Source organism: Sorex araneus, chromosome 6 (assembly GCF_027595985.1).
Source record: "Sorex araneus isolate mSorAra2 chromosome 6, mSorAra2.pri, whole genome shotgun sequence".
Classification (NCBI taxonomy): Eukaryota; Metazoa; Chordata; class Mammalia; order Eulipotyphla; family Soricidae; genus Sorex; species Sorex araneus.
This window is the reverse complement of record NC_073307.1, coordinates 123,588,437-123,611,837: the sequence shown is the minus strand read 5'-3', so window position 1 is coordinate 123,611,837 and position 23,401 is coordinate 123,588,437. Positions and strand designations below refer to the sequence as shown.

Here is a 23,401-nt window from a genome sequence, read left to right as displayed (position 1 = left end):
TCTGTCTTACCTTTGTTCATACATTTATCTAAGCAACCAAAGACCAAATCATTTATTCTTAACTCTAAGAATTCAAAGATAGACAGCAGAGGCCTTTTTTCACAGTAAGAGGTCAATGAATGGATCTGAGTACATTAGTGTGTGATGAATTGCTTTTTTTTTTCCTTTGAAATACGATTTATTTGGCATTTGCTATATGGGAAGGGAAAAAAGAAATCTTCTATTGTGTTAAACCTCTAGGCTTAATTGAAAAATCACTACTGAGCTTTCCAAAACAATGAAAGTCTCAAAATTAAATATGTTACAAGCTGAAATGCCACTCCACGTGCTGCATGATTTGCATAAACAGATTTGTCAAAGATTTAAACAGAAGTAATCAAGAAATTGCCTGTCTCCAGCAGCCTTTCTTCCTGAGCTTGAAAACAGAATGTGATCATAGCACAGGTGGTCTCTGTGGCCAGGACAGAGGTCCCCAGAGCTCCCTTTCAGTGCAAGAAGTGTAGCTGCCCCTAAGTCAAACATAACTGGGGAAACTTTCAGTCAGACAATGAAACCTTCTTGTAGATCACTCCAGGAAGGCCGCCAGGGGCAGCTGCCCTGAATCATCTCTGCCCTGGTACAATACATTTTTTCCAGAATGTCAAGATTCTTTAAGAGGACTCATGCTCCATGACCTCTGACACCTAAAGGTAAATGAAATCTCTAGTGATGTTTCTTGTCAACAAAGGACAAAGCCATTCTCAAACACTCCTGTCCTGAAAGAAGACTCGTACCCCAAGCCTTCTGAGGCTGCCCTAGGGGTGCTCAGATACCTACACCTATTTGATTTGTCCTCTCTAGGTTGCCATCTCCTGCCCAAGCTTGGACGCCAGCCCTGCTTGCTAGTGGTATTCAATGACTTCCTCTCGAACTTGCTGTTGTTTTTCTAAGAGTCCCTTGAGACCCTTCTCCAGACCAGATCCCTGTCAGCAACCGCCATCCTCTGCCAGCCTTTCTGATGCCAAACCACTGGGGAAAGTGACATTTTCTCAAGGATCATCTTTCTCTGTCATAGCTGCCAATTTTTCCAAGGTTAGTAATATATAATTAACAGCAGCTGCCACTTACTGACAATCCACTCTATGCTATACACTGAAACCGGCCTCCCCCTCTCACTGTCTGCTCTCATGGAATCTTTATAAGACCAAAATTTAGAGCCACCACTTAGTGTATGGGAAACTGCAGCTGGAACAAGTTCAATGGCTTGTTTAAGGCACAAGCACTCAAGTATGTGATGAAAATAGACTCAGAATGAGACTACTCTGACTCCAAAGGGTTTTCTCTGTCTCCTCCCTAATTTCTGTGACCATTTGCCTGTTTAATCCTAGATGCTAGGCAACTCAACAAACCTCCAAGCTCCTTGGTTAAATCTTGGTACAACAGGCTTATTTAACTCAAGTACATGCCCAAATCTAGGTGAATTTTAGTGCCATAAAGTTCTCTCTGCATCCAGGAATCATATTTTCCTTAAGGTATAACTTCTCTCACCAGATTTCATCTCCTCTACTCTATCAAAAGGATGAAGTACATTGAAGCCAGAGAGATGGGGTAGCAAGTAAGACACTTGACTTGCACATGGCTAACCCTGCTCTAATCTCCATCACCATATATGGTCTTTAGAGCACCAGTAGGAATGATCCCTGAATGCAGAGCCAGGAATAAGAGGGCATAGAGGGTATGATGCATGATGCAAAAACAAATTATTTTTTTAATTTATTCTTTTATTGAATCACCATGTGGAAAGTTACAAAGCTTTCAGGTTTTAGTCTCAGTTATACAATTCTCGAACACCCATCCCTTCACCAGTGCACATATTCCACCACCAAGAGAGCCCCAGAAAGGGGCTCAGTTTTGAGAATGAGCAGGAAAGGGAACAAGGCTTGCACAAGGCACCGAAAGATTTTTGCCCTGGCACTAGCTAGAGGGAATAGCTTGAGAATTCATCAACAATTCTTCGCAGGAAATTCTTCTTCACCTAGATTTATACTCTGATCCTGAGCTGTCTCTATGGTCTGAAAACCTTTTGAAAAATAATATAACATAGAGGGACCCCAGTAGAAAGTCAGTCAACCCGGAGTTCAGAACATTCCCATTTATTTTCTAGAGAAACAAGAGGCCTGATGTATGTTACCCTTTCTGAAGCTCGTGCAACCTCTATGCTCATGTTCCATTCCCCATGGGAACTATTTCAAAGCGCACCTGCTTTGGATTTGTTCATTCTTCTCACTCCTGTCTCCAGCTCTGTGTTGGAACCAGTCACCTCCTTCTCTCCATTCCTTCATTGTCATGTTGTTTCTTTTTCTAGTCCTCTCTTCCCCAGCTATAAATGTTCTCAGTGATCTCTCTGCTACAGTTTGGATATCTATTACCTATTTTTGGGGGGAGCGGGGGTAGTGGACCATGTCCAGTGGTGCTCAACACTTACTCCTGGCTCTGCACTCAGGGATCACTCCTGGTAAGCGTAAAGGACCATAATGGGGTGTCCAGGATAGAGCATGGGTTGGCTTCATACAAGGCAGCCACTACGCGCTGTACTATCTCTCTGGCTCCTGCCCTCCATTATCTTGGGGAAAAGTCACACAAGTATTTTGGATCTCAGTTTATCATCTGGAAGGTAGAATAATAAACCAACTCAAGGATGCAGGACCGTTGCACAGACTATAGTGGAATGGATAGGAAGTGTTTAAGAATTGTGATGTACATAACTAAAGCTCCATAAATATTACCTAATATGAGCTCATCTTTACCTTCTCCATGATTGACAGTTGATAAACCAAGACCTATGGACCAGATCTGACCCACCTACTTTTCTTACATGGCCTATCAGCTAAGAATGATTTTTATACTTTTACCTTTTTCAAGGCTTATATTTTAAATGATTATATTAAAAATAGTACCCATATAATATTCTTAATTTTGCCTCTTGGCCTATAATTCATTACCTGGCTGTTTATAGGAAAAGTTTGCCAACTCCCCTTCTAGATTAACATAGACTTCAAATTATGCACTGAAAATGGAAGTGCTCCCTTTTCTAATTAAAATTCTATTCACAGTTTGGAAGAAACAGACTTATAAATCTTCCAAAGTGCCTGGATGGGGGGAGGGGTAGAAGGTAGATTAAACCATTTTTTTTGCTTTCAACTGCCTACAATTAAATATCTTCTGCCTCGCAAATGCCCATGTTAAACAATAAGGTTTTGAGGACAGAGATTCCAGTATAATGTATGACTAAAAGAAGGAAAATGACAGTCTCTGTAACAGGAATGAATGGGGAGAATAAAGGGAACCCTCCAAGAAACAGGATGGAGAACCACCATCACCCTAGACTGGCATGTTTCTTGTTTCAAAAACTGGGTGACACACTAAAAGATAATTAACAGTGCTGAGATCAAGCTCCTCCAGAGAAAGTGAACTAAACACCCCTATATGCCCCACACCGGGAAGGCACATCATTGCCTGTGTTTCACATTCCTGCTGGACTCTGGAGTAGAAAGCAAATGCTTCACTTTCTCGAAACTCAGCCTCCATTCCTTTCTTATGAAAATGTGCCGCCTCTCTTTTCCAGACAAAAGGGACCTTCGTCCAAAAGCCTAGTTTGAAACAGGCATGTTCTCTTCGGCAGCGCAGTCTCTGACTCCAAACACAATCTGGCCTCCCAAACATTTACCTACCCATCAATTTTTTTTTTCCCCACATGCCATGGCTCTGGCAGGGAGCTGTTATAGCTGCAGGAGGAATAGGATTTATGTATCATTTCCCCTTGTTATTAAAATTCCTCCTTTTGCAAGGTATAATGTCTCTTAGGTCCAACCTAATTCTTTCTTTGCTCTAGGCTGGAACTCATGTCCACAACTGATTGGTATCCTAACTACTACGGCATTAGCCACTTTATTCATTCAGGCTTGGGGCTTTTCATTATGAATCTAAATTTTATTAAGATGTTTGAAAGCCCCTAATTGTGTATGGTTTTTTGTTGTTGTTGTTGTTTTTCTGCCACTGGATCAGAATTACCCTGGGTTAAAAAAAAAAAATGTCTTGTTCATCACTGCCTTTTTTTGTGTCTGACAGCACTAGACACAAAGCAGGACCCCAAAAGAGACTTGTTGAATGGAGGGTGGAGATGTTGAAAAAGATAGAGGATTAACAAAACTAAACAGGCTGACAGGAAAACATCACCAGTTCTGCTATTTAAAACCCAAGGTCTGTCCTGAAATGAATCACACACTAGAAATGTGATGTAATGCCTTCCTATGACAGTAATCTCTTCCTAACAATAGTTATTTTGCCCCTTCTGATTACTGGCAATTATTCTTACATCTAAAATGCATTAGTTTATAAGCAGCAGTGGCTCTGACTATACATCATCCCACACTATTACCAGTTTAATAGCCAATGGGCAAATTCCTTTCCTACTCCCAGGAATCCAAACTGACACATATTACCTCTTTTATACACACATTTTTCAAGAAAACATTTTGATACAGACTAACAGTACCAAGGGCATAAGTGGTTATGTTTACTAGAGGTAGTCCTATTCCAAATAAGAAAAAACCATGTTTATTGTTACTTACTGCAGATGCCAACACTTAAAAAAAAAGATATTTCCATTATAACATATCACTCTAAATAGGCTGAATAAATAAAATGAAATATGGCACGTAAAATTTTGATACCTACTTTTGCTGTCATCTTGGCCAAAAGCTCTTGTAAATCCATTATTCCTTGCACCAGACTTAAAAAATCACTGCAAGTAGGGCAAGCTCAACAAAGAAAATATAAAATAGACGTTAAACACAGTGCTATTACAACAAAGACAAGTTTTAAACTGTAGTTGTTTGGCTACATAGAATTTTTGTCTCTCTGATTAAGCATTAACTTTGAAATTGAGGGAAATCACAGAGGATTTCAGGCCTGGATCTTTTACTTTTAATAATAAGCAAAAAGTAACAAGAAGAAAGATTAATTGAGGAAAGTCAGTATGACATTTTAGATTAAAATTAATCCCTCATTTTTATTGAGAAGCGAATGAAAAACCTGAGTAATCATAAAGGATGAGCACTCACATTCAAGGGGAAATGTTTAAGGAACATTATTATACTTTATTTAATATTTTTTAAAAAATTTTTTAAACAAGTTTTTCTATTAACCACTCTTTCTGTATCAATCCTCAGAATCAAACTGCTAATATAATTTCTTACCTTCAAATTTCACTTCCTTTTATTTTTCAAATTTCAATTCTTTAAACCATGTCTTTTAATTCATTTGAAAACATTGAGGTGGATTAGGAATGTCTCCTTTACTATCTCCAGCACCTCACAAACTGCCATTTGTATGGATTCTTCTGAAAGTATTTCTCTGATATCAACAAGTTATCTGTTATTAAATTCACAGTGCTTATTAAGTTGCTACTTACTGCGATTCAGGTTGGGACACTGTGTTATATATCCATTAGGCATGAAAATGATTTTCCCATCTTGAATGATCCCCTTGATAACAGAAAAGAGTGGTGGTGGTTACAATTAGTTATAGTTACCAGTTCAAATAGCCCCAGTGTAAGCTAGAGAATTAGTTCAACAGACTGAGCACATGTACTGCACAGAGGAGGCCTGGATTCCATCCCTGACACAGCATGATCTCCTAAGCACCACAGGGAACAAGCCCTTAGCACAGAGCTGGGAGTGGGCCCAAGACAAAACATAACAACAAAACAGCCTTTATATAGCCACAGGTTCTGCAGAGCAGAATATTTGTAAAAATCTTATTGCCTCATTCAAAAAGTGAGCTGGCCTTAGTCCAAGGATAACTACTCTTTAACTACTCTTCTGAAAAGCCTGAAATGTACAAACATCTTGAGAAAGCTACACTTACTTACTTACCACTGGTTAATGGTAACAACACCATAGCACTAAAGATCTCTCAATAAATGTTGTTAAGCCATCAAACAAAGGTGTTGATGCAATAAAAATTCTCAATGTCCCAGTCATCCTAGAAAATATTAACAAAAGCTGATTTACAGAATTTTCTTTCTTCTTGTAGAGACAGAAATGACAGATTTCAAAATGACTCTATCTTGGACTTGAAAGGAGTTATTATTTTATTTCATATTTTCTATTTTTAGACTAATGCCAACTAAAACGTTTTTATTGATTTAGTCAAGAGAATAAAATTAGACATGGGTAAAATTCCAGAGCAAACTCACTCTCAGCTAATTAAGTAACATGATTCTCTGCTGGTGAGTCAAGATTGTTCAATATTTCACTGTGAGTATATGTGAGACGTTTAAATTCTGTAACTTGGTCTGGAAGAACAGCACAAATTTAAGAAAGTCATTGCAGCTGCCATCCCTGAATGAAAATATTGACTTGGCTTTTGGATTTTTCAAGTTAAATTTCAAGAGTCTGTTCTTAGGGATTTTTTTCTGACTTTGATGGAAGAGATATTATAGAACAGATGGAAGATGTAGAAGCTGGTTCAGAATATTGAGCTTAATCTATAAATAAAATATAGGCCTAAGATAGTGCTGCAAGTCTTTCAGAAGCAGTAACATTTAACATTTATGTGCTCATCTTCTAAACAGAAGGTAAGCAGCAAATGCTGACTTCTGCTTATTATTTCAAGATAAAATATTAATTGAAAATATTAATGGAAATCCAGGTATCACTGAACATCTGCCTCAGAATTACATATAGTTATTAACCATTTTCCCTTCCAGAATGCAGTGTTCACTATGACAAAGTCAGCCTGGGTGTGTGTGTGGCAGGTGGGGGGCATGGGGGTGGGGGAGGCTGCGGAGGCTTAGTCAGAACCACTGTCCTCCAAGTTAGTTGATAATCTCTTGCAAGGGAATTACAGAGAACAATTATGATACACAATCTAAAGGAATCTGTTTATTCCTGGTACAAAGCTGCTCCATTTTTCAAAGCAAATTAACTCCCTTGAAAAGTTCAGGTATCTTTCAAATACTTTAAAGAAACTGAGAAAATCAAGGCATTAGAATCCAGAAAAACAGTCTTAAGTTTGGAGTTCAAGCAAACTAACCAGATGAATTTAGGCCATTAGCCAACCACCTGAGATGAGGCTGCTTTAACCAACAGAATATAGATGGATTAAAAGTGACTGTCTGGGTTCACCCCAGAGTAAGGGATTTTACAGGACACAGAGCTTTCAGTTGGTGAACCAAAAGATGTCCAGACAAATGGAAAAAACTGATCACTCTAGATAGATATTGTGTAGAAGTGAAATGACAGTTTTTCATTTCATGTTAGCACAAACATTCAAAGCACGTGGCATTTTTTCATATGGAAAGGTCATGGATGTCAACCCACTTGCAGAATGAAGACCTATTCCTGCCAAATTAATCAATATGAAAATTTCAATTAATTTCAAAGGATATATTTTCATGCTGTATTTTCAATTATTTTTTTTAATTTAATTTTGTTTTGTTTTTGTTTTCAAACTACCCCCAGGGGTGCTTTCTTGGCTCTATTGGTAAAGAACCTTGAGTCAATCAGAGGTCATGTCCCCTCAATGACTTCCAATAGCATGTATGTAGCTTTCCTTATCAAACTACCAAGAAAGGAATTTTATAAAGTATAAAATTGCAAACCACAAAGAAGTTCCACTGGTCCTATCTCTCCCATAAATATTATCTATGAGAATTTCCATAGATGAAAATGTGCCCTCAAGCACTGCAGCTCTTCCCAAAGGAGATGAAATAAAGAGAGAATGTCTATTATTTCTCCTCATTTAACTTTAAATATATCTACTCTTAACTGGAAAATGAAACTCTAGCTGGGTATATATTGGCTGATCTCATTTGATCTCAATTTTTCAGACCTATGCTTTGTTTTATATCATTATCTGGCACTGTTCTCGATTTAGTTTCTCATGAATCACCTTTAGTATTTAACATTCAGTTTGGGGGTCAAGCTACCCGATTCTCTTGCTGTTGTTATTGGTAAGGTTGGAATATCTCCAGGAATCTTCCCTTTGAAAAATTGTCACAGGTCATTTGAATAGCAGGTCAAAGGACAGCTCTTTCAAAAACTGGCTGGCTGAAACACCATTTGCTTCTTATGTAGCAAAAGGATTTTACTCATTAGAAACAGTGATGGAAACAGTATCCAAAAGTCATATATCAATGCAGTAAAATCTTACTGATTCTGAACTTAATAACAACCAACAGAATTACTATTTAAGAACATCATAAAGGCAATCGTCATGTCTTTTCATCTCAGTAGCCCCTGTGATTTTAGTCTGTGTTGGATATTATAGAAAATTTCACACAGTAGGCACAAAAAAATGCTTTGAAAGCATCAGATTGCCAAGCTGGAGAGGTAGTACAGGGGTTAAGGTGCAGGTACTAGCTTTGCACTTGGCCAACTCTGGTTCAATACCTTGCAGCACATGGAGTGATCCTTGAGCACAGAGCCAGAAGTAAGTCCAGAGCATTGTCAGGTGTGGTCCAAACTCCCTCCTAATATTTTTAATTAAAATTAAAAGCATCAAGTTCCTAAAAATTATGAACTTTATAATACTGAAAATATAATTCTGAGTGCATTAAGATCAAAATCCTATAGGTTATTAATTTTAAAACTAGAGAACTATATGAGAATTTTTGAGGGAGCTGGGGGAGACCACTTTGTGTATATTCTGAAAATGCTTCAAGGTGCTTAAAATATATCCAGGGAGGATCACTAACTTACGATCAGGGTCCCTGGTCCTTTGACCTATAAAAAAAATTCAAGGCTTTGATACAGGATGTAGCTTTCCTAAAGGCTACTATAGTCTTTGGGCATAATCTATAGAAGAACTAACTTCAGAAGCATCTCTGAGCCATTGTAGTATAGTAAAAGGAAAATATATCATCTAGTAGTTCCATGGTCAGGTGAGCTAGTAGATGTTTTTACAGTAGGCCCTGGTATCAAACTGAGATTCTATCTTTATTTGTTTGGCAGGGGTTGTTTGTTTTTCCGGGTGCAGGGTGTACACCCACTGTGATCAGGGCTTACTCCTAGCTATGCACTTAGAGATCACTCCTGGCGGGCTCATGGGATCATATGGGACTTGAATCCAGATCAGCCACATGCAAACCTAATGCTTGAACACTGTACTAGGGCTCTATCTTAACTGCTTGGTAAAAAACACTAATCAAGCACATGTAATAAATGATTTGCAGTAGTTGCTAACTTTCTGCTAATTTTCTTTCCTTGTGTTAGGAAACAAAGGTCCTTTAAGGTCACTTAATAGCTCCTTTCACCCTCAATCTTACTTAACCCTACTAATTTGCTAGTTTTGTGATTCCTAGTGTCATTCTAAATCTCCGCTGACCAACATATTAAGATCCATCCCTCAAGTAATCAAATTAATATCCTTTTATTATCCCTACTGAAAGAGGGGGAAAACGGTCACTTCCCCACTTTCTTAAATAAACCTTTGCACCCTTTAGCTTTTGCAGTCAGCTCACCTGGAGCTGAAAAATAAACCAGCGTTAGGTAGGTTGTACACTATCAATTTTTGCTTGTGGCATAAATAGCCATTCTTTCCATCCAAGAGCATTTTCACAATAAGAAGCATAGGAAGATGCAATTTTAAAAATTAGAAAAATTATACCATTAGGATCCTCTTATGCATAGAACAGCTGAGATTAGGCCAGCCCTTATAACACGCAGTTTTCTGATCCAAATGAAAGCCCCTTTGCTGCCAAACAAACACTAATTCTTTTTTAAGCCTTTTATTTCCCTGTAGATCTCTGTTTACATTGAAGAAAATGGTTCTGTATTTTGTATACTAAAACACTGAAACAAATTGCTCTGAAAGAAAAAGAAAAGGGGATGGGAGAGTTCCTGGCAGGCATGTAAAACTATGGATGAAGATGTGTTCTGTTTATAAACTGGCAAGGACCCAAGCTTTAACAACGGGCTAAGAAAAAGTAAGATTTGGGAAATTCACAAGGAGATTTTCAAAATGCAACCAATTATGTGTTTCTGCCCTGAAGATAGTTCATAAAATATTCTAGCTTGCATAAAAGCCAAGAAAGACACTTGTCGACTTTCATTATGATCAATAAAAACTGCCAGTTCATTAGCATATCATTAACTGTCCTGCTGTTTTCAAAAGTCTTAATGCACAGAAATATTAATCTACAGATATATGATTCCCCAGCTCTGTGACTTCGGCATTCTGTGTGAAAGGAAAAATAAGAATTAGAGATTGAAGGAAGCCAACGTCGCTTCTTTTCCTATGTGCCAATAAACATATGTTTACCATCTGCAGAATTATTGGAAACAGCTGAGATAAAAACAACAGCTGTGGCATTTTTTAAAAAAAGTAATCAATTTCACTTCCCAGTGACAACTCGGCTGTTAAGGAGACAGTGATGTCCAGGTAGAAGGGAAAGGTTTCAGACCCAAATTCATTGGACAGAGTGAGGGAGACTAAAACAGAATCTCAGGATGAAAGGATTTGGGAATGGAAAATCTCCCTGAGATCCAACTATTTAGAAACTGTCAGAACACCTCAGTCATTGAAGCACCGTATAACTCACTGCAATTCACCTAGTTGATTCTTGATTTCTTTACTGAAATTGTGACAGCATAATCAACTTAGAATGCATCAAAGGGAAATTGAGTAGTAATCAAACATCTCGAAAATGAAAATCTCTGACAATCAGAAGATTCAGATAATCCTGTCACTGCTGGCCAGGTTTTTCTGATTTGGAAGACAAGAAATTCCTAGTTTGTGTTTTGCAACTCTGATAGGAATTACCCAGTGCTAAAGGATTAGGTGCCAAGCAGCAAGCAAGTGATTCAATTTTCTGTTTTTTTAATCAGTGTTACTTTCACTGCACTATCCATAGGGATAGACCATAGCCCAGAAATTAGGTTTGACAAGTGACAAGTTTTTATTTTTTGCTTTGCCCATGAAGTGACATATTAATATTTAAAAGAGAATAATGCATTTTAACCTGAAAACATATAAGCATTTCTTTCTAATTCTGAGGCAATAAAGCATGCACGATTCTTAAACCAAAGTAACAGCTTCTATAAGACAAATATTAAAAGCCTGAAGATGGGCCAGCTTTCTTAAGTACCTCCTCTACAGGGAGATTCTTGTAGCACTGATTTGGTGACAATAATTTCTGTAATGGGACACTGACATAATTCCCAGTCATCTTGCCTCACCACAGGATGGTGAGACCAATGGAAGGCAGACATATTGAATATACTAAAGGGAATATGTGTATTGGAAGGTTTCTCCTTCTAAAATCATTTGATAGGACTATTATTGGAGAACAAGAAGACTCACACTGCTCCCTGGGGAAATGGGGTGAATGAAATTCCCATCCGCTGCTGATGCTTCTCCTTGGGGCCAATTGTTACTTGACACTGAAACCCAAAGGCACAGCCTCCTTCAAGGGCCATGGTGATGCTTCTCCTTGGGGCCAATTGTTACTTGACACTGAAACCCAAAGGCACAGCCTCCTTCAAGGGCCATGGTGCAGTTAAGTGAAACGTGTGTACATCTTATTAAGAAACTAGTGCATGTACACAAATACCTATAGTTACTCATTGAATAAAGGTTTCAGTGACCAGACCAAACATGATGACCTCTGAGTGTATGTGTTGTAAGTCATAATGCCCAAAAGTAGAGAGAGAGTATGGGGAATATTGTCTGCCATGGAGGCAAGGGGAGGGTGGGAAAGAGGGGGTATATCGGAGATATTAGTGGTGGGGAATGTGCACTGGTGGAAGGATGGGTGTTTGATTATTGTGTGATTGTAAGCCAAACATGAAAGCTTATAACTATCTCACGGTGATTCAATAAGTTTTTTAAACAAAGGTTTCAGTGACACAGCAAAACTTTTGAAAAAGAATTCCTAAGCTTAAAATACCATTTAATCAATTAGGACCAATATCAGGTTAATTATGACAAGAAACCAAAAGCATCAAATGGAGAAAAACAGTCACTTTGACAAACTGGTTAGTCACATGTAAAAGAATGAAATGGGATCATTTTTTCACCCAGGCAGAAAAGTTAACTCAAAATAGATAAAGACTTAGATTCTGGACACAGATCTATTAAATATTGGCAGACACATAGGCAACACACTCCATGTCATTAACTTCAATGATGTATTTGGGGATTCAAGTCCAATGGCAAGAAAAACAAAAACAAAAGTAAACAAATGGGATTCCATCAAACTAAAAATGTTCTGCACTGAAAAGGAAATGATTAGCAAAGCAAAATTAAATCCTACTGCATAGCATAAAAAGTCACATGCCAAACATCTGACAAAGGATTAAAATCCAAGATATATGAAGAAATCACAAAACTCAGCGACAAAACAAAGAACATCTCAAAAATGACGAGGGATGGGAGTGCTGAATTGACAGAAGCCACACAGATGCCAACTGGCATGTGGATAAAATGCACCTCATCAGCTCGAATAAAGAGAAATGACTGAGAATAAGAAAGATAAGTACCAAGAGATCTCTCACTTGCTATATATATATATATATATATATACATATATATATAAAGAAACAAATCAAATGAAAACAAACCTTTGGATTCTTATCACAGAGATGAGGTTACCAAAGGAGGAAGGTAGAGGGTAAGAGTGTAGAGAAGGATCATATTGGTCATGGTAGAACAATAAAACTGAGGAAGCCAAAGGAAGTGGAATTACATACATTTTGAAGACATACAGTATTGTACACTAAGGCGAATATAGTCTTTTAACCACCATTACCTCAATTTAGACAAGGTATAAAATCTGAATAAGAAAATGATAGACTCTTGAAAGAAACTGTGATTCTGGCAAGTCTTAATCTCTGAGCTCCACTGCCTAATCTGTGGAATGAGGAAAATCATATATTCCTCATAAGGATTCTCTGAAAATGAAATGTACTTATCTGAGCTTATCCACATAGGACCTCTCACAGTCTAGAATTTAGGAAGAATTTGGTAACTGTCAGTCCTGTCTTTAACGTTCCCATACCTCTCTCATGCAGAAAATGGATTGGCTAAGTTGATGAATACTCTGTGTTTTCTGTGTCCACTATTTGAATTCCTTAGCACACGTTTCCTGGCATCTACAGAGGATGACACCCTCGACAAACTGGAATAGGTAATAGTACAAACTGTTTCCTCCCCAAATCATATGACTACAACTGAAATAGAAATTCCTGGTTGAAAGGGAAAGTATCTACCATTTCTACAGTATAGTACTAAAGATGAGGAAGAATTCAACATATAACAGATAAAAGGGAATGTATGTTGTAAACCTCCCAAGTGCTAAGTGCTATCAATACATAATTTTACACAATCTGCATTAGCTTAATTAGAGACATTTCTTGGCACTTATAAAGTAAGGCAGATTTATAACTTGTGTAATTCAGACAATACTATCTGTCAACTATGTGCTTAATACTATTCTAATCACTTGCTGAATGAAATACACACTACGGGTCCTGACAGCACTTCTATATAGAAACAACAACAAAAGAAGTAAATGCTCAAAGAAACTCAGCACCAGCTACATAATGTTCAGTGTCCCTTGATTAAAAAAAAAAAAACACCACTGAGAACTTGGTGAAGGCATCAAGAGAGCACAAAATCAAGCATGGTCCTTTCTAACTGCAGTACCTGTAAAACTACATAGTTAACCATGAATCAATATCAACAATATATTTCAAGGGGTGGGAGTAGGAGGGTCACATCTGGTGGTGCTGGGTGGCAACTCCCAACTCAGTGCGTGGGGGTAGCTCCTGATGGTGCTCAGAGAACCATATGTGGTGGTGCTTATTGAACCTGGGTCTCCCACATGAAAAACATGTTTTTAGCCTTACTACCTATCTCTCTGTCCTCAAATATATTTTTTAAGTTGAGGACAGAGTGAAGACGGAAGTGAAAAAATTTCTGTAAGGACTATTGTGGTAGAATGAGGGCATTCTGATTCTTCTCTCCCTGTGCTACATGCCTTGAATGGTGACTGTTTTCTTTCCGTTCTTTGGACTGGTTCATTTTCATTGCATTACCTTCAAGTGTGATGATTCTTCAACATGTTGAAATATGACCTGAACAAATACAGAATTGTCTCTCTCATACGTGGAACATGAATATACATAGCAAGGTGATAACAACTAGCAGAGGGTATTATTAGGCTTTTAGAGTCAGCCTACAGAAGTGAGTTTGTCAAGGAGGTGAGATGGGGTGGGAGGGAATTGGGAACTTTAGTGATAGGTGTGGATACTTCAGTAGTGGTTGTACAGTTGGAACACTGTGTGCCTAAAACCCCATTATAAGAAGTTTTGCAAATCATGATACATGCATACAAACTGGAGAAAAATATGCTGGTAAATTCTTCTAGTTAATTTTTAAATTTCAATTATACTTCCCAAATGCATAATATTGATTAGTTTCCTTTTTATAATTTCTATTTCTTATGGATATTCTCAAGTATTGATATTGTCCTTATTTCCATTAGTTCACTGTCCATGTTTTTCTTCAGATCTCTTTCCCTTTTTTGTTTTGTGGGCCATACCCAGCTGTTAGCTCTGTGCTCAGGATCCCTCCTGACAGAGTTCAGGGGACCACGTGGGTTGCTGGGAATTGGACTCTATTGGCCACATGAAAGTCAAGGGCCCTGCCCACTGTTTTATCTCTCTGGCCTCTTCCTTTAGCTCCTTAAACACACTTGAGACCATTATACATTCTTTCTCTTGTAAATATAATGTCTGGGCTTCTGCAGAGATAATTTCTGATCATTAATTTTGTTCCTGCAAATAAAAACACCTCCTATTTGAACACAGACCGTTTTAATATTTAAGAAATTTTGTAGACCAGATTCATTCCCTGAGTTTATATCAGAGGTTGGTTGTTGCTGGTTTTTGTCTCATGATTCAATGTTTTTGTTTATTTGTATAATGACCTTCCTAATTATGTAGCCATGACTTTACTCTTTTGTTGTGCGTGGTCACTGAAATCTGTTCCCGAACTTGTGCATTTAGATAGTGCACAATCTACATCCTTGATGCTGAGAGGTAGAGGGGAGATGAAAGAAAATGCAGAGGCAGTGATAGGGCCAGGGAAAACGGAAAGAAGGGAACCAAAAAAGAAAAAAGTGGGAAAGTGAAACGCCAGCATCTTTCTTTATCACTTTGGCTTACACCAATTGTAGGAATCTGTCTAGAGTGAAACTAAGCATATTCACAGATCTTTTCTGAATACACATCTTGCTCTGGACATTCATGTGGCTTTCTACACATGAGTGCTTTTAAACATCTAATTGGCTAATTATCTGCATATTTAGATATTCTATTCAATTATAATTAAGTTTTTGTTTTGTACCCAAATATATTTTTGAAGCGCTTTCTTGGCACTAAAATAATATTCAACCACATAAATATATAAATGAGACATTTTATTTTCCTAACCATCTAGAGATCAATATATCTTCTCACTATTAAAAATGACACTACAGGTATAAATTAAGTTTCCAACTGTTCACATATAATCAGAGTATCTTGTATCTTGTTCTTGTCTCTCTTTAGGGTCTCTCTCTCTCTCTTTTTTTTTTTTTTTTTGCTTTTTGGATCACACCTGGCGATTCATAGGAGTTACTCCTGGCTCTGCACTCAGGAATTATTCCTGGAGGTGCTCAGGGGACCACATGAGATGCTGGGAATCGAACCCGAGTCGGCCAGGTTCGACATGCAAGGCAAACACCCTATCCACTGTACTCCAGCCCCCCTCTCTTTTAGGGTCTCTTGCCTCATGTCCTTATCTTTTTAGTGATATCACACTTTGTTTATTGCACAACTTTAATAAGTCTTCATATCTGAAAAGGCACATCCCTTTGTATTCATCAGCGATGTCTTCATTATTCTTAGTCTTTAGTTTTCCTTATGAATTTTTGAATCAGTTGAAGCTTCCAATAGAAAAAAAATTGTTTGAACTTATTAAGTTTATTAAATCTGGAGATCAACTTGAGAAGAATTGACAGTTTTATTATTTTAAGCCTTCTTTTCCAACAACTTAATCTACTTCTTTCCATTTAGGTTCTCTAGAATGACTTTTAATAAAATTTTAATTCACTTCATAATTGTCATATGCATTTTGGTTTGATTTTCTCTTAACCACTTTCTACATAGTATATTATAAACAAAAATTCTTATTTTCTGTGTTTTATTATCGCCACTACTGCTAACAAGGAAGATAATTTTGTCTTTGGTTTTGAAACAATCTTGATAATTCTAATAACTTGCAGATACTAATTTCTATGAAGACAAAGACATGATTTGCAACTAATTAAAAGTTTTATGTAATCCTTAATATTTTAATATTGCTATAGAGATCCTCCACAAAATATTGAAAAAAATGGTAATAGGCATTCTTGTATAATTCTTAATTTTAACAGGAATTTATGAATACTTAATTGTTATGTATGTTTGCTTTATATACTTATATAAGTTTAATTAAGTTTCCTTCTCTTCCTATTTTGCTAAAATAATTTTTCTTGACATTATGAGTCAGTAATGAGATTTACATCTTTTTTTTCTGTCTCTCGAGATGACCATTAGGTTTTCTTCTCCTTCTGTTTACTGTGGTGAATTATACTGAATTCCTTGATAAAAATATACTTGCATTATGAAATAACTTACTCTCTCTTTCACACATCCAAACTTTCTCACTCGATTTGCTAATATTTAGTTTTGAATTTTTAGTAAGTTTAGTTAAAACCTTGTACAAACCCTTTCTTAAACTAGTTCTCATTGAATTTGAGTCAAGGTAACTCTATTCTTCTTCCTTTTCCTTCCAGTAACGACTGCAGTTTTCACTGTGGCTAGGAGTTCAATTTGTTTTTTGCCAATCCATTCATTAACTTCAGTAATGTACATGCCGGGCTGGACCCATAGTACAGTGGGTAGGGCGTTTGTCCTGCACACGGCCGACCCAGGTTCCTCTGTCCCTCTCAGAGAGCCTGGCAAGCTATCGAGAGTATCTCGCCCGCACAGCAAAGCCTGGCATGATACATGTGGTTTATTCGATATGCCAGAAACAGTAACACAATGGAGACGTTACTGGTGCCGGCTCCAGCAAATCGATGAGCAATGGGATGACAGCGACAGTGACAATGTACATGCTCACATATGAGCAAAACCACCTGGTAACGGGGTTTCACTTCCTTATTTCACTTAGCATAATCACACCAAATATTATTCATTTTGCCCCAAAACACATGATTTCAATTTTCGTGCTTGGATAGTATTCTGTTGACTGTAAGAAACAGTTTCTTTGTCCAGTCATGTGTCGATGAACACGTAGGCTGATTCCACATTTTGGCCACTATAAATAATGCTGTTATGAACACAGGGGTACACATTTCCTTTTGAACTGCTTTCACATAGGACAAACTAGTTTGAACATTTCGAGTTGTGGCATGTTCTTTCATTATTTAAAAAAAAAGAAAAGAAAAGAAAAATCAGCACCCTGTCTCCAGCCTAATAAGACTCAGCGCAGTACTCAGCTCCAGCTGGGTAATGTCGTGCTGGTGTGACCAGGGTGCAGGGGGCAAGTGGGTCACTCACAGGGTGCTAATCCCAGAGGGAATAGAGGAGGAATGCAGTGCCAGAAATCAAACTCAGGGCCTCATGAACCCAAGGCATACATGCCATACTTTTCAGTTATCTTCTTGGCCTCTTTTAATCCCTTGGTCATGCTTACTGGAAGAAGTTCAAAATTTTAATGTAATAGACTACATCAATATTTTCTTTATGATTATTACTTTTATGTTTTATTTAAGGAATATTTTCCTACATCAAGGTTATAAAGCTATTTTATGCTATGTTTTTAAACTTTACTGGTTTACCTTCCAGAATTAGATCTATAATTCCCTAGAATTGATTATAGTGTGAAATTCAAGTCAAGATTAGTTTTTTCCGAAGGGGAAATTCCATTGACCCAGCACTCTAGTGAAAAAAATCAAAAGATCATCTTTCCCTAGTAATCTTTAATACTGCAATGCATATTTTCATGTATGCATTTAGGGTGACTAAATTCTATGGTCAAGTTTTTGGCCTTAAAGTTTAATATTACCAAAATTTTAATAAATTCTCTCTTTCTCTGTCTCACTGTCTCTCCTGTCTCTCTGTCTCTGTCTCTGTCTGTCTGTCTCTCTCTCTCACACACACACTCACACACACACTCACACACACACTCACACACACACTACATACAACTTCAAACCCAGGATTGGCAAAGTAAGTATCTTAGTGTGAACAATTAAAAATAAAATCATCAATTTTTCTATTAATTTTCTAATCTATACAAGATCTTAGGACATTTTAAATTAAGTCATTCCCTAACATAAAAATTAAATTTAATTATGACTGTATTGTCTAGTGTTTAATTTTTCCCCAAGATAAGCATTTTATCATTACTAATGATTATGTAGTTTTTGCTTGCTCTTAACAACCCACACATTTTTTTCTTGTGAGGAGTTATTTTAATGAAGATCAATTGACTATAAAAAGTTTTTCATGTCAGGGCCAGAGCAGTACAATGGGTAGGGTACTTTTGCCTTGTATGTGGCCAACATGAGTTCAGTTCTGGCATGCCACATTGTCCCGAGACTGACCTAGGAGTGATTCCTGAGCATAGAAAAAGGAGTAAGCCCTGAGTACAAAAAAAAAAATGGTTTGCATGTGAACTTTGAATTTTTTAATCATCTTCAAATAATAATTTATACATGTATAATTTTATATATGTATAAAAAAATATATAGACACACTATATGCTATATACACTACATACTACATGCTATATATAAAATCTATTTAATCATATAATATTGAAAATGCTTATCCTAGTATCTTTTGACTTCTGATTTCATGTTTAAAGGTGAGCATTTTTGAGCATGTAACAAAAATGCCCTATTAGATCAACAAAATAGAATTTAGAGTCCAGTACTAACCCTCATACATACATAAAATTAATTTACAATGAAGGTTCCAACAACCCAAGGTTGACAAAGGTAAGCCTATTCAATACGAATTGGGAAACTGATAAGACGCATTTTTCTAAAAAAAAAGAAGTAAACTGGACCCCTATGTCACAGTGACAAAAAAGCTAATTTAAAATGTATTTAGGGAATTTATTGTTAGATTCAAGTCCATGAATCACAGAGGAAAACATCCTACATATACTGGATTCCGATGTGTCTTCAATGATTCAACTCTAATGGCAAAGATGACAAAATCAAGAACAAACAAATGGGACTACATCAAACTAAAAAGTTTCTGCCTGCAAAACATAAAAACATCTACTAAATGAGAGAGATGTTCATGCTCCATAGATCTGAAAAAAACTAATATACTAGAAATATAAAGTACATACAAACAACAACAACAAAAAACAAACCACTGGGGATAGGGGAGACAGCTCAAAGGTCTATTGCACATGCTTTACATTTTGCATATAGGATTGTCAAGTCTGATTCCCAGAATGACATAATCCATGGAGGGTCCCTGAGCACTACCAGGTTTGGTGCAAAATATAAAAATAAAACGCAAACAAAACAAATAATGAGATAGAAGCAAACGGACACTTCCTCCAAAAAAAATAAGACAAACAGATCGATGGCCAATAGGTATGTGGAAAATGTTCATCATCACTTTTTATTGGGGAAATGCAAATTGAAATGATAATAAGATACCACCTAACACAAGTTATAATGGCCTAAACAAAATGGTCTAATTATTGGCTGTGCCAGAGAAATAGCATAGCAGGTAAGTCTCGTCTCTGAGATTGACCTGAGTTCAATCCTTGCAACCCCATCTGGTTTCCCAAGAACCTACAGGAGTGATTCCTGAGTGCATAGCAAGAAGAAAGTCCTGAGCACCATGAGGTATGAAGGACAATAGAAAAATTGCCTAAATTAAAAAGGCCAGAAACAACAAGGGCTGACGGAGATATGATTTTAAAAAGAAGGAAAGAAACTCATTCATTTCTGATGGAAATGTGGTCTGGTTCAGTATCAATGCAAAACAGTACGGAGACTTCCAAAAACTTAAAACTATAACTATAGGGGCTAGAGTGATAGTACAGTGGGTAGAGTATTTGCCTTACACACAGCCGACCTGAGTTTGATTCTCAGCATCCCATATGGTCCCCCAAGCACTGCCAGGAATGATTCCTGAGTGCATGAGTCAGGAGTAATCCCTGTACATCGCCAGGTGTCACCCAAAAAAGAAAAAAAAACTACAACTATAATATGATTCAGCAATTATACTCCTTGACAACTATGCTAAGAACACAAAAGCACTAATCCAAAAATATATGTACACACTTATGTCTGCTGCAGCACTATTTACACTATACAAGTCTGGAAACAACCTATGTACCCTATAACAGATGGATGGATAAAGAAGTTGTGATGTGTATAAACAACGGGATGCTATTCAGTCATAAGCAAATATATAAATTTTACATTTTGCATATAGAATTGTCAAGTCTGATTCCCAGAATCACATAATCCATGGAGGGTCCCTGAGCACCACCAGGTTTGGTGCAAAATATAAAAATAAAACAAAACAAAAGAAATAATGAGATAGAAGCAAATAGACACTTCCTCCAAAAAAAAGACAAACATATATATCAGATATATATATAATACAGACAAACAGTATATATATATATATATATATATATATAGTAAGGCTTCTTTTTGCTTAACTTGACTAAAACTAGATGGTTTCATGTTTAACAAAATGTCAGAAGGATAAAGAAAACTACCTGATGATATCTCATGTGGCATGTAATGTAAAATAGCAGAGGAACAATATCCAATGAAGATAAGCCCTTCTATGACAAAAACACAACTGAAGTTACTAGAACCAGAAAGATAGTAGAACATAAGGCATTTGCTTGCACACACCTGACCTGGGTTTTATTCCTGTCAACAAATGTGATCCCCCCAAGCCCACCAGAAGTAACCAGTGAGCACAACACATTTGGGTGCTCCGGCAAAAATATCAAAAACAAAAAGAACTGAAATTACCAAGATAGGATGGGGCTAGGGACAATAAAGGACCTAGGCACAGTGCTGATAGCGACAAAGTAATTTTGTAAGCCAAAAGCATAAATATTAATGCTGTGTAAAGCATGTTACCTTAAAAATAATAAAAGTTGGGGATTTTTTGCTTTTTGGGTCACACCTGGTGATGCACAGGGGTAACTCCTGGCTCTGCACTCAGGAATTAGCCCTAGCCATGCTCAGGGGACCATATGGGATGCTGGGAATTGAACCCAGGTTAGCCGCGTGCAAGGCAAACACCTTACCCGCTGTGCTATCTCTCCAGACCCTAAAAATAATAAAAGTTTTTAAATGAAAGTCAGATGTTCAATTTATGTTATACTCTGGCAGGATGGGAGGGGGCGGTGTTGCATTTCTTCACTGTCTTTTAAGATCCATGTCTACTTTTGAGATCTATCTGGGTCTCCTCTTCTGCTAATATGTCTAGGGCATGACTATTTTTATCTGTTTATAGATTACTAGAATAATCAAACATTCTTTCTCTCCTTGCATTTATAATCCTTCAGAATAGTCAGAATAGCCCTCTAACTGGGTAGGATATACCTGAATGCCCAAGAACAGATGACTGGCTAAAGAAATTTTGGTACATCTACACAACTGAATACTATGCAGCTGTCAGAAAAGATGAAGTCATGAACTTTGCATACAAGTGGATCAACATGGAAAGCATCATGCTAAGTGAAATGAGTCAGAAAGAGAGGCAGACATAGAAAAATTGCATCCATCTGCAGAATATAAAACAACAGAATGGAAGACTAACACCCAAGAATAACAGAAATAAGTACCAGATTTGCTCCATGGCTTGGAGATCAGCCCCACATGCTGGGGGAAAGAGCAGCTCAGATAGAGAAGGGAATACCAAGCAAAAATGTGGTGGGAGGACCCGTGTGGGATGGGAGAGGCGTGCTTGGAGCAGTCTATAGACCGAACACATTGGCCACATAAGACCTCCATTACTAACCACAAAGCCCAAAGGGAGAGAGGGAACAGAGGGGAATGCCCTGCCAAAGAGTCAGGGTGGGGAGGGGGATGGGGTGGGAGTGAGTGGGAGAAATAATGGGGTCATCAGCGGAGGACGGGCACTGGTGGAGGGATAGATACTCAGGCTGTATATGACTGAAACACAAGCATGAGAATATGTAAACCTGTATCTGTACCCCTACGGTGATTCTTTAATTTAAAAAATTAATTAATAAATAAATAAAATAAAAAATAAATGGGTGAGATATATATTTTTTTACTCTTTTACTAGATTTGATTTTGTGGCTTCTAGGGGACTGTCATGGTCAATAAAATATTAGCAAATGCAAGCAACAGATCATTAAAAAGATCTAGTCCACTCTTCTTTGCTCTGTTCTTAGACTTGGAAATCTCAAGAAGGCCAGGTATATTTAGTACTGGGTGTCTAATGTTCCATAGAGATGGTTATCATTAATTATACAGTTGTATATACTTGGAAGTTTCTAAGATAAATCTATATTCTCACCCAAAAGAACATCAATGCTAACTACATCCTGTGATGAAGATATCAGCTAATATGATGGTATTAATAATTTTGCAATAGTAAGGGTATCAAATTATCCTGATGTGTCCCTTAAGCTTACACAAAATTATGTCAGTGGCTCAATAAGTTTTAGTAGCTTTATGGATGGACAGATGGACAGATAGATGGGGAAAAAAGAAACATAACACAGCAATCGCTTGGACTTGAGAAGAGCCTGACTCCAGGAATCTTGAAGGTACTAAAATCACGGATTTTAGCTCAAGTCTCTTATATAAAATGGCAAAGTTATCTTCACAGATCTATGTCCCAAGCACTATATCCCTTAAATCATTTGTAGATTATTTGGACTCCCAAGGCAGCATCCATGCCATGTACTGTATTACTTATAAAATAATAACAAAAATATCTGTGTATGTGAACTTCTCTCTTTTTTCCTGAGAAGATCAAACCTCTCAATGCTGAGGAGATACTCTTGGCTCTATTCTTGAGGTCAGTCCTAGTATTACCTGAGGGGTCATGTGGTGTCAGGATTGAACCTGGGCCTCTCACATGTAAAGTACATGCTTACCCTGTTGAACTACCTCTACAGCCCTCTCATGAACTTTTCATTCTAGTTCATATGTTGGCTGTGTCCTCATATTTCTATGAGGTAAATAATGGCATTATTGTAGTACCCTCTTGCTACACAAGAAAACCAAAGTTCATCAAAGTTGAGACACGTTTTCTGTTGTATAAGTAGACACCTACCCCAAGCTGAA

General features: G+C 37.3%; 1 protein-coding gene across 2 annotated transcripts in view; it reads right to left on the bottom strand.

The window, feature by feature from the left end:
• Positions 1 to 23,401, bottom strand: part of NELL1 (neural EGFL like 1) — a 949,069-nt gene that overhangs the window by 726,551 nt on the left and 199,117 nt on the right. For both annotated transcript variants that reach the window (XM_004607851.3, XM_004607852.3), the window contains exons 6-7: positions 5,453 to 5,525; positions 4,717 to 4,799 (exon numbers count right to left, since the gene is read on the bottom strand). In XM_004607851.3, the coding sequence (XP_004607908.2) occupies positions 4,717 to 4,799; positions 5,453 to 5,525 (156 nt within the window). The remainder of the gene's footprint in view (positions 1 to 4,716; positions 4,800 to 5,452; positions 5,526 to 23,401) is intronic.